Raw genomic sequence first — 13,358 nt, forward strand, 5'->3', positions numbered from 1 at the left:
CCTCGCTGTCGGAGTCTGGTGGCAGCTCCAACGGCTCCTGCTGGGCCACAACACACACACACACACACACACACACACACACACACACACACATATATACCAATATACATATACATACATACATACATACATACATATATATATATATATATATATATATACATATATATATATACACACACACACATACATACACACACATATATACATATACAGTACATATACATACACACACACACACACATAGTATACTTATATATAAACGCAATTCATATCTTCTCCTGTTGTGAACTCCAGGTGTATTCTGTTGATCCCCAAGAAGCTAACCAGGAAAGTTGATCTTTCAGTAAATTCTCTTTACTTCTAGACAAATATTGTGTGTTTCTTCATAACAGTGTTAGGAAGTGGGCAGAAAGAAAAGGATTTTAAAAAAAAAAATCATATTTTTCCTAACTGAAAAATAAGTTCTGATTGTCTAATTATAAAGTCATAAATGTATATTCCTGTCATGTACATGAATGTGTGCACATGCATACAAACATAATTCCATGTCGGGCACTTGGCTAGTCTTGGGTGTTTGCATACAATACATGCTACAAGTTTGCATACATGGTAAGTAATTGTAAAACATAATAGTTTGAAATGTAGAAGTACTATTATTCCGCTACACATTTCATTTAGGATCCATTATAAAAACAGGAAATTGCCTTGTAATGTTACATCATAACCATGGAAATCATGCAGATGATAAGGGTCTGTAGGTGAAATCATATGATAAACAGTTGAGAGAGCTAGGTATGTCTAGCCCCGTGATGGCGAACCTATGGCACGAATGTTAGTCATTTGTTAGGGCATGCGAGGCATTGCCCTGTCAACTCCAGTGTGCATGCGCAATGCTGGCCAGCTGATTTTGGCCTTCTTTTGAGGCCGTTTTTCGCCCACCAGAGCACAAAAAACTGGCCCTATGGGCAAACCAGAAATTCAGGAAAGGAACTGTTTTTCGCCCTCCAGAGCCTTCAGGAGGCTTTCCTGAAGGCCCAGAAGGGCAAAAATTGGCCCTACAGCAAAACTGGAAGTCACCATTCCAAAACTTCCAGGTTCCTCATAGGTCCGTTTTTTGCCCTCCAGAGTCTTCAGGAGACTTCCATGAAGGCTCCGGAGGGCAGAAACTGGCCCTACGAGCAAACCAACTTCTGGGTTCCCTGTAGGTCTGTTTTTCGCCCTCTGCAGGCTTCAGGGAAGCTCCTGAAGCCTCTGTGGAGGCAGGGGGATGTTTTTGCCCTCCCTAGGCTCCTAAAAAGCCTCTAGAGCCTGGAGAGGGTGAAAAAACTAACACCAAATGCAGGGGGCTGGTCGTGCATGCATGCATGGGGGGGGGGCTGTCGCACACATAGCATTATGGATGTGACATGCCCATGCACGACTCCCCTGCCCTCCTCCTGCTTTTGGCATGGGAGCCAAAAAAGGTTAGCCATCACTGGTCTAGTCTATCAAAGAGAAAGACTAAGGGAAACATGATAACTGTCTTCCAGTACTTGAAGGGCTATCACAGCGAAGAATTGATAGACTTATTCGCCAAAGCACACGAGTGCAGAACAAATAGTAATGGATGGAAGCTTGTTAAAGAGAGATCCGAGGTGGCGCAGTGGTTAAATGTAGCACTGCAGGCTACTTCAGCTGACTGCAGTTCTGCAGTTCGGCTGTTCAAATCTCACCGGCTCAGGGTTGACTCAGCCTTCCATCCTTCCGAGGTGGGTAAAATGAGGACCCGGATTGTTGTTGGGGGCAATATGCTGACTCTGTAAACTGCTTAGAGAAGGCTGAAAGCTCTATGAAGCGGTATATAAGTCTAACTGCTATTGCTATTGCTAGATCCAACCTAGAAATAAGGGGACATTTTCTGACCACGAGAACAATTAATCAGTGGAATAGCTTGCCTCTCAGAGTTGTGGATTCTCCATCGCTGGAGGTTTTCAAAAATAGATGACAACCATTTGACTGGGATGGCATAAGTTCTCCTACCTTGAACAGGGGGTTGGGCTGAAAGACCTCCAAGATTTTTTCCAGCTCTATGATTCTGTGATAAGATGTATGATTTCTTTCTCTACTTTTTTAAAGCACAAAAAAGCAACAACTTGTCAAATTACCAGTCTTTATTTACACACACACACACACACACACACACACACCAATTATTTGTGCCTCCCTGATCCAATTCACTACATCAAAGTGGTTTTCATTTTGATCCATGAACCTGTTGCAATTGAATGAGTCAACCAAAGCTTTGCAGTTTGGCACAGACCTCATAATTCTCATAAATTGTTCTAATAAATCCTGCCTTTCCAATTTTTTTAAGGCTTTGTGGACTTAACACTCCATGATCAAGTTCATCTACTAGAATGTGCCTGGTTAGAGATATTGATGATTGGCCTAGTGTGGAGATCTGTGGAGCATCCAGGAAAGCTGCTGTTTGCCCCCAACTTATTGCTGGACAGGTTAGTCTACAATTTGGTAATGATATTCCTGCTGTTGTTGTAAATGCCATGCTATGCAATATAATTGCAACGATTTTGACCTTCTATCCATTTTGCTACTGGTGAGATCCTATAGCAAAAGGAAAGAAGGGTTACTTAATAAAAACTCCTGCTAAAATATGCAAGCCTCTTAAACTCCTTTGTAATAACTTTTTTTTTGAACAGTGAACCACTTCTTACGTTTATGCTTTTGTTTTGTTGCTGTCTTTTTAAATTCACTTTCTTATGAACTGATACTTTCTTATTTTATGCACCACCTAGTATATTTTATATAGGATAATTGTATAATGTGTCTATTTTGAGTCTATGCATTGTATCTTTATTTTTATGTAGTGTCTTTCTGAGGAAGCTGTAAACTGCCCATAGCATATTGGAATGGGCAGACATAATATTTAAATAATTAGGATTAGTTTGCCTATTATGTATTCTCATAGCTTTGACCTATTATTTTGATTATTAGTGCCAGAAAAGGCAGTTATCAACTATACTCTGATTGGTTTTGTACATTTCCCCCTCTTTATCAGGTGACTTTTGAAAACCTTTGATATTCTAATATTTTATAATGGCTGTTGGCCATAATAAAGTTGAAATTTCAAGATAGATAGATAGATAGATAGATAGATAGATAGATAGATAGATAGATAGATAGATAGATAGATAGATAGATATCTGGGGAGGTATTATTTTCGGGGTGTGTGCATGTGTGTGTGTGTGTGTGTGTGCGTGCGTGCATGTTTTCCCCAAAATAAGACCTCCTGGGATAATAAGCCCAATCGGACTTTTGAGCGCATGTGCTAAAATAAGCCGTCCCCTGAAAATAAGCCCTCCTCGAAAATATTGCAACACAGCAGCAGCCATGGGGTGACCCCGCTCGCCACCTCCTGCACCTCAAAAATAATAAGACCTCCCTGAAAATAAGGCCAAGTAGGGTATACATAGGAACACGGTATACTGTAGGAAACTAATGCTGATGGGGGGAATTAGCCAATTCTTTGTCTCAACCACTCTCTGCACTTCAGTGGTTAAGTCTTTCAAGACAGTTTACAACCAATATTAAAAGATACAACTTTTGAGTTTATATGGTATAAAGCAATTTGATAGCTAAGGAATTCAATATGATTCATACAACATAATACTAATAAACATCTTGTGATTTAAAACTATAAAAATTCCAATTAAAATAATCAAGAAAATGTGGTTCCCAAGTCTTAAAGACTAATATTGTTTAAAATGCTATTTACAAGAAGATACCACTGCAGAGATCAAAAGCGGCTAAGAAGGTTTAAACCCCAGAAAAAATTTCTTCTTGGTATGTGGTATACAATTCTGAGCAAAGATAGGATTTTTGATTTGGAATTGCAGCAACGATACATTATTTGTTACCTATTTTAAAGCCATTTCTCTGTCTTGCTAGTACTTGAAGGTTTACAAACAAGGAAAAAAAATGTCTCCCATGCTTTTTTCTCTTTTGACAATATCCTTTTTCCCATTATTCCAAGTGATCTAAATTATGAGTCAGGAGCCATTATTCTATTCTGAATTTTTTGGGGGAAAAGTTCCAACTCAGAAATGATTGTAAAAATTACTGCCTAATAGTCTTAATTTTCTCCATCCAGCATATTATGTAAAACATAACATGATGGATGTATATGAAAATATAAATGGTTTTATGTGGATATCTAAAAGGAAAGTAAAAAGGGTCATCCATCTGTCTGTCAGCTGTCTTGTTATGAAAATAGGAGATTTGTTCTTGAACTTCACTTGGCAATATTTGACATGTTGAAAACACTGCCTGCTCTATCCCAGCAGGCTTGGTGAAAAGAATTCTCCACCTAAGAACAATCATTTGCAAGGATATTTGTGTTAGAAAAGTTACAGCATAAACTGTTTATCGCACTGAGATTTCTTTCCTCTGTGAGACCTGCTGAGCCTTTATTTCATGTATGCATTTATTTATAAAATTTATACACCGCTAATCATACCTCAAAGTAACTTTTTTGAATGTGCTTCCCCCTATCCCTGTCTTTATCTTTAAGAAAACTAGGAACAATCATGTCAAAGACCTTTTCTCAAATTACATCTTTGCTTTGGTCTCAAATTTCTTTTATCTGATCATTATCTTGATTGCGACTCTTCCTCCTGTTCCTAAGGGCAATTTCTTCTGCCCATTACAACTGCCATGATGTATATGGGTAAGAGGTCACTTCCCATGAAGGGCAAGACAACAACCATATTGTGTGGATTCAAAGGAATGTAATTTTGGGTGAAAGAGCCTCTACAATCAGTTCTTCCTCAGAATTACCCCTTGATAAGATAGTCATTCACATGACACGCCAGGAATACTCAAATGTCTTTGATAATTACTATGAAATATTATCTGATAACTTCTAATGTAGGCTGTGGCTTGTGAGAAATTAAGCCATAACCAAGGCTTGTAACCAAGATTGGCACTATAGATTTAATTTTAATGGAACCTAAATTAGTGGAGAACAGAATGAATAGAAAAAACTTTTGATTTGCAATATCTAGGTCAATGTCTGAAGCAGATTTCTGGAGCAGCAAATTAATTGAAATCAGTGCAACTTACTTTTGTTCAAATAGAGTTATGATTGCGTTGTTACTTAGCCAACAATATTTCACTCCGTCTGCTTTTGGATCACTACCTGATAATGGACTGAAATATATTCCTGGAATAATATTGTCTACTAGTGAAAAAGTAGTTATATGAAAGACAGTATGGCAGGAGAGAGAACATAATATTTATTTTTTCAAGAAAAATTAAACCTTGCCTAACTTTCCATTGAGACATTTTTTCCCTGTGCGTATTGGCATTGAAAACAGGGTACAAAGCTTTTTTTTTTTAAATGAAGACTAGGTTCATATTCAGACTGCAGTTCTTAAGCACACTAAACAAGAAGTAAGTAATATCGATTACAGGGATGCTTATTTTTGAGTAAATATATCATTATTATAGTGAGTGTTATATTCTATTGTGAAGAAAAATATTGATTTTAAAAAACCCAAGGCTATTAATTTTCCATTTGCCCAAACTCTGAGCAGTGATACCAATTCTTTAGGAATCAATGTATAAGAAGTCCACTTCCTAACTTGACTATGTTCTAAGTTGCTATTTAAGATTTTGAGGCAATTTTTTAAAGGTCTAGTTATAAAACACCACTCAGTAAAAGCAAAATAGAGTGGTAATTGATGAGAACAACATGAGAAACACTTGCCAAAAGGCAGTATTTTTAAAATGTTGTGGATATATTGTGATGGACCACCCATCTCTTGTCATCAAATGCCACATGTCTGTCTCATTTCTAAAGGAAATATTTTTGTCAGCAATAACCAGGCTTAGCCTCTAAAGATGGAATAGTAATTTACTGGCTATGGAAAGAAAAACTGGACTGTTTTGACTAATGCCTCCATTCTACATTTTTTAAATTCTCAGATAAAATAAATTATCAATCCAACCTGCTACTTCTCTCTCAGCAATTTTTGTTTTCTTTCATGCTTTAGTATAGTTGAACCTATTCCATACCTTGCATGAAACCCTTAATTTGTGCCAAAAGTTGCTATATATTTAACTGAAAGCTTGCTACCCTGATTTAAAACAGAGAAATTGCAGTGATTCATCCCATTAACATATATTATCCTTTCCCACCCTGGTGCCTTCTGGATGTGTGGGGATTAGTGTTCCTAGAATTCCCAGCCAATCAGAATATTGGCCAGGATGGTTGAGAAATCTGGCAATTGTAATCTCAGCACATCTGGAATGTACCAGCTAGCATGTCTGTTCAAGACTTCTCAGTTGCTGCTCCGACGCTATGGAACAATCTCCCCGTGGAGATTCGTACCCTGACCACAGTCCAGGCCTTCCGTACAGCCCTCAAGATCTGGCTAGCCCGTCAGGCCTGGGGATAAACTCTTCTGCCCCTCCCGAATGCTGAGTGAATGTTGTGTTTAGTACTTTTAGTTATTTCACATTTTTTTTGTATTTTGTCTTTCACTCCCCTTCCCTTACTATTGTAAGCCGCCCTGAGTCCCCTCAGGGAAAAGGGCGGCCTATAAATGCTAATAAAATCAAAAATCAATCAAAAGACTACTCCAAGAAAATCTTTACAGCAACACCATGTTAAGTCATGAAGAAAACTGAAGGCTTCATAATGCTGTGTTGTTCATCAGTAATAATCTCCCACCTACCATTTCCCATCTACTCAGGTGCTTTGATTTGTTCCCATGTCAATGATCCTGCACTCATAGCAAAGCACTTCAGTGCTACTAATCCTTATCCCACAGACTTTTATTGAGATTCATGGAATTGAGAGTTAATTAGTCCAACTTCCTGGCCAGTGCAAGATCCACCAACAGAGCATCTCTGACAGATGATCATCCAGCTTCTGTTTGAAATCCTCCAGGGAAGGAGAATTTACCACCTCAAGTGACAGTCTGGTGTTCCAGGTGACAACTCATACAATCTGGATGCCCTCCCACCCCCCTATTGGACCTGAACCAACTTTGTTGTAGTTTAAGCCACTGTATCTAGGACGATAGAGAAGTTCCCTCTTCTATGTGACAACTCTTCAGCTGCTCTCATGTCATCCATCAGTTAGCTCTTCTGTCAGTTAAACATATATTGTATTTAAAAAAATCTTTTTACCATTCCTGATAGGGTAAGATAACAAGGCCTTTATTATTTTCATAGCCCTCCTCTGAACTGGATGCAGCAAGTGGGATCTGACTAGAAAAGAGTAGGGTTGGTGGAACAATTCCTTCCCCAAGGCCCCAATTCTGTGCTCTTGGTAATGTTATTCAAAATAGCAATGGTCTTCTTAGCAGCTGCATCATACTGCTGGCTTATATTGAATTTGCTAATCAAAATACCCAGATCTCTTTCACATGCACTATTGCAAAGCCCCCACCCCAACCTATACTTAGGGTTTTAGTTGTTCATATCTAGAAGGCAGAATTTTATAGGTATATTTTTAAATGCCAGTGATTAAGCCAATCTAGATTTGAATCTTCTTTTTTTCTTCCAAGGTATTAGCCACTGCAACCTGTCATCTGCAAACCTGATAAAAGTCCCAGGAATTCTTTTACCTAAACCATTGATAACATATTCATCTGTTATTTTTGAGCTTTTTAAGTTTGTAAGATATCTGACTGACCCTAACTCATGTTTTTCTAACATAATGCCAAATTATGGCAATATGGTATGCTAATAAACTGTTGATTACATAGACTAATGACATTATACTAAAATGTTTCCCCTAGAACATTTAGATTTTTATGATTCATTTTTAAATCCATATATATGGGATTCAAATAATTTAGCAATAATTTAGCTGCCCTAATGACCAGCTGGGTAGACATGGCTCAGTGGTCATGTGACTGGGTGGGCGTGGCCAACTCAACGTCACTCAGGTCAATGGGCACTTCACCTTAGCTGTTACAATGTAATAAAGTTAACTGGAGAGGCAGTTTCTGTAAATAGGGCAATAAAGCTTAGGTTAGAAACAACATCAGGATGTTTCCTTCTTTCTTCCTTACAGGATTAGCCCTGTAAAGTGGGGGGGGGGGGAATAAGATTTTTTCCAACAACCTGTTCTCCAAACTATTTAGAAAGTTAACAACCAGTTCTCCCGAATAGGTGCAAACTGGCGGAACCACCACTGTATATATTTTCATAAAAGCTAATTTCTCATGGTCAAATCAAAAGACTTAGGATTTTCTACATAAGAATGGAAGGAGAATGCACCTGTAGCTGCCAACAATTCCACTAGATTTAGGCAAAAGCTTAGATAATTAGAAAGGTACATAAGTGATTTTATAACTGCTCTGTTATTATATTTATCTGCCCAACCAGTGGGTAGTTGGATTAGAGGCTTGGATAAATTGATCTACTATTAACACAGTATTTGAGGACACCAAATACAAAACATCTCATATTATTTCGCATCAGTTTCTTGGTGCTGTAAATCTACTCCATTATGCTGCCTGTATAAAAAGAGACTCTCAAGTTTATATCCACCTATGCATTACATACATACCCACAGGCCAAGTGAGTCATTTATAGAACTGCATGCAACTTCAGCATGCATTTGTATCCTTCTTCCACTTTAAAACCATGCTTCTGAAGTTTGTTGATAAGATGGTCCCTTTGAGAGGAGGATATTCAAACTGTTCTGAGGAAGTTTGAAAACTTTAAAGTAGGAATGGGAGATGCTGCTTTAAAATATCACCCTTGACCCTAATTCCAACTCTAAAATACCTCCAGTTCTATGGTAAAAGAACACCATATTGCTAATTTAATTTCTTAATGTAAGAAGAGAATGAATATGGTCTCCCATTTACCAACAGCTTATTAGGAAAATAAATGCAGTGTGTGAAGAGAGATTTTATTTGAAGCATTTAATTTGGGATGAGCTGTCCATATGAACTGCCAAAGAAATAAAATTAGACTGCACCTGTTCTTGTGGAATGAAAACCACTGCCCCATGTCAAGTCATTGTAGATCACTTTCTACAAAGTCTCATGCTTCCTCTCCCTGCTCCTTCTTTATTCTCTGAGATAATATTTGCTATTCCAATTGTGGCCGAAATGTGGAAATTGCTACTGTCACTAATGGATTTGGAACTTGGAATTGCTTTTGCTAAAACCCCTTTTGCAGAAAGAGGTGGGCAAGTCTACTGTTTTTATCTCCAGGATTTTTTTAAAAATTGTTTTTGAAAACAATTAGCATTACTTAAACATTTTTATTTAAATTGTATTTGCCAGTCTTGTAGCAAATGTTTTGAGATAATGCAAATACCTCCAAGAGGAGAACATCATTATCCTGATGGGTGGCCTCACTGAACCCAATTTCAAGTAGCTTCCACATAGGCCAAAAAGCTACTTGCTTGTCCACAATATATTTGAAAACCCAGTGAAGTCAATCTTTTCTTTTGCAGAATTTGATATCTTGAATTTCATGGTAGTCTGGCTTCCCAGCTGATGAGAGGTCTTGCCACTTAGTTCCTGAAATGAAAGCATCCATTACTCTCTTCATTTTGGGACCCAAATCACAGGGGACCCACCCACTCCACTGGAAAAGTAATTGTTCTTTTGCAAATGGCTGATCGCCTTCTGAAAAGTAAAGGAAATAGAATGAATCATTGTCAATTTCACACATGAAATCGACACGTCTAGGCTTGCTTGCATTTAGGAAGAGTTGCAAAAGTCTGAAAGCAGTGAAAGCCACCCATCCTAAATTAACCCAATCTCCCATCCTAACGGCAACAAACAGCTGGGAGTGGTGGCAGTATAATAAAAACCATCTTGTTGCAAAATTGCTGACGTGCATCTTTTTATCATCCTTTCAGGGGATAGGCAAGGCAGAGCACTGACTCAATGCAGGGGTTCCCCCCACCCCACCACCACATTCTTCTGTCAACCAATTGAAGGAATTATGTTGTTCTTTGTTCTTGGGCATCCAAGTTGGCAAAAGTGAAACTATTCAGGGATCAGAGTCACACTGTTTTTGAGAGAGTTAGGCAGTGAAAAACCCTAACCCAATTTCCTGGTTACTGGATCACACGGACACAGCCCAATTTCTGTCCTTTGGATGATATTTTGCATAATTTATTTATCATTTACCAGAATAAGGTCTAGTTGGAAAACTCAATAGAAACGTTACCACTCCTTGAAGCAGCAGAAACACCTTACAAAGGCATTGATTTACTTTAAAGATTGTTTTCAGTCTTTAAAAAATGTACTTTTTTCAGGAACATTAAGATATTGGCTGACTACTTACTTGAATATTTGCTCAGAAGTCTAAGTCATAAATAATTGCTGTTAATCATCCCCTTTTTTGGAAAGAAACTATTTGTAAAACTTCTCTAACCACACACTTAAAATATGTCCATTTACTTTTGTATAAGAAAATGCATTCATTCACTTGGATGAAATGTCTGCCTCTGACTGTATGATGTGATTTACTATCTCACAGTAGGTATTGTGTTGGGACTTCACCAACAGAAATTTTTGAACCAAGATTTGAAAGCTATGCAAAAGAGGAAAGCTAAGTAATATAGGACATTTGGCTGAAACTTTTTCTAAGCTATCTTCTATCTATAGCAATCTATAGGAACATTTTTAAAAAAATGCATTTTTGAGAATTAAAATCATGTGGCTTTATCATAGCTACATGGTCAGGATTAATGTTGAAAGCCTTTGCAATAACTGCATATTTCCAGCCTTGTTGTGTTGTTGAAAGCCTTTGCAATGACTGTAAATTTCCAGCCTTGTCGTACAGACAGGATAGTTGGAGGAAAAAGTATTTGATAGCTTCTACAACAGTAAGCTATTTGTGTGTAGACTAGGAAGAGTAAGTAAAAAGTCAAAAATTAAATTGGCATTATTTGTATAGTTGTTATTCAATGACTGGAATTTTGAAATAAAAATAGAATATTCTCAAATATATGTATTTGGATTAGAGTTTTGGAATCAAGGGAATTTTAAAATGGATGGTTGCATTTATGAATTGCTTGCTTGTATACACCATTCCATTATTTTCTGCAATCTAGTATTTACCTTACCCAACATCTGTATCTAAATTCAAATGTTAGCATGGGAATGGTTATGAATGAGCTGGGCTGACTGAGGAATTCTGGGAGTTGAAGTCCACAAGTCTTAAAGTTGTCAAGTTTGGAGACTCCTGACTTGGACAAATGGCACATGACTGTTTCAGCTCTCTTTGTTGAACACTCATGCACACACATAGCACTTAAGAGTCTTATTTGTTGTTACAGGAATCAAGGAAAATGCGTTGAAGGCATGGTAGAAATATTTGACATGCTGCTGGCCACTTCTTCTCGTTTTCGAATGATGAATGTCCAGGGGGAAGAATTTGTATGCCTTAAATCTATCATCCTACTCAATTCTGGTAAGTAAGATATGTGTCTTTAAAGTTACAACTTAACCTAATGGATGACTTATTCCAGGAGAAGGATGGAAGAATGTAATTATGTTTTTCTTAGATATCTCAGTGGCTTCAGATAGCACCAACCATTGTATCCTTCCTAGCATTATTAGGTGGCATCATATTATAGGTAAAGTTCCCCTTGCACATTTGTGCTAGTTATTCCTGACTTTAGGGGGGAATGCTCTTCTCCGTTCAAAGCCGAAGAGCCAACGCTGTCCGAAGACGTCTCCGTGATCATGTGGACGCATGACTAAACGCCGAAGGCACATGAAATGCTGTTACCTTCCCACCAAAGGTGGTTCCTATTTTTCTACTTGCATTTTTACATGCTTTCAAACTGCTAGGTTGGCAGAAGCTGGGATAAAGTAATGGGAGCTCCCTCTGTTGCATGGTGCTAGGGATTCAAACTGCCAACCATTCTGATTGACAGACTCAGTGTCTTAGCCACTGAGCCACCGTGTCCCTTTTGCACCATATTATAGGCCATTTTTATTTGGAAGATTGATTCCAGAAGATAGTTCTGTGAAGGTTAGTCCTTTGATCCCTGGCATTGTGTTGTGGACTTGTCAAGTTTCTGTTCTATTTCTCTGTCCTTTTATCATTGATATGATATATAAATAACCCTCAACTTAGAACCACAGCTGAGCACAAAATTTCTGTTGCTAAGTAAGATACTTTTTTAGTGAATGTTGTCCTTTTGCGACCTTTATTGCTACAGTTCTTAAGTAAATCACTGGAGTTGTTAGGTTAGTAACAAGGCTGTTAAGTTAATGTGGCTTCCCCATTGACTTTGTTTGTCAGGAGGCCACAAAAGGTGATCACATGAGTCTGGGATGCCACAACCATCATAAATACGAGCCAGTTGTAAACAGCCAAATTTTGATCATGTGACCATGGGATTGGCTGCTACAATGGTCAAAAGTGTGAAAAATGGTCATAAGTCACTTTTTCCACTGCCATTGTGACCCCAAACAGTCACTAAACACTAATCACTAATCACTAAACAGTCACTATGGTTGTAAGTCAAGGATTATGTGTATATGTCTGAGTAGATTATCTGAGGTGTGAAAGAAAGCAAAGGAATTTCTAAGATATTGATCTTACTTGTTACTTGCCTTTGACATAGTAGCATGGACAGTGGCTACTGTAGTTCAGGTGTTCAAGAATGGAAAGGTTTGTATTCTCTCCTCTCCCTCGCTGCCACCGATGCCCCATAAAAAACCCCACTCTGTGTACATCTTTGGGCTGTTCTGAACAAAATAGGAAATTCCATAGAGACAACTACAGAAAGAAAATATTTTTCTTCTGTGTAGTTTCTTGTGATGTGTGATGAGACACCCAGAAAAATACGGCATACTTTAGTTAATATTCCAAGGAAAGATTGAAGGCAAATGAGATACAGGCAGAAAAAGTACACCATAGCTTAAAAATCTAAGCGACTGGTTTGGACAAAACTCAACAGCATTTTTTGGGCAGTTGTTGATAAAAATAGGATCACCAACTTGATTGCCAATGTCCAATGATGGATATGGAACAAGAAGAAAAAGTAGTTGTAGTAGTAGTTATTTGATTGTTGTTCGTACAGTGACTTGTCTTTACAGCCAAGACAATGTTTTGGAAAACCATCTTGTTCTAGAGTAACAATACTCAAAAATATGTTTTGTATAGTGCATCATTGGGGCAACATGGTAGCTAGCAATTAAGACACTGGGCTTGTCAGCTGGAAAGCCAGCAGCCCAAGTTTGAGATCTGAGCACCACACAATGGGGTGGACTCCTGTCCCAGCCTCAGCTCCTGCCAACCTAGCAGTTCAAAAGCATGCAAATGCAAGTAGATAAATAGGCACCACTTTGGTGGGAAGG

At 38.1% G+C, this 13,358-nt stretch overlaps 1 protein-coding gene across 8 annotated transcripts in view; it reads left to right on the forward strand.

Moving 5' to 3' along the window:
- ESR1 (estrogen receptor 1) overlaps positions 1-13,358 on the forward strand; it is a 254,600-nt gene that overhangs the window by 235,410 nt on the left and 5,832 nt on the right. For all 8 annotated transcript variants that reach the window (XM_032216929.1, XM_032216930.1, XM_032216932.1 and 5 more), the window contains 2 exons: positions 2,357-2,495; positions 11,324-11,457. In XM_032216929.1, the coding sequence (XP_032072820.1) occupies positions 2,357-2,495; positions 11,324-11,457 (273 nt within the window). The remainder of the gene's footprint in view (positions 1-2,356; positions 2,496-11,323; positions 11,458-13,358) is intronic.

The sequence above is a fragment of the Thamnophis elegans genome, chromosome 4 (assembly GCF_009769535.1).
Source record: "Thamnophis elegans isolate rThaEle1 chromosome 4, rThaEle1.pri, whole genome shotgun sequence".
NCBI classification, from domain to species: Eukaryota; Metazoa; Chordata; class Lepidosauria; order Squamata; family Colubridae; genus Thamnophis; species Thamnophis elegans.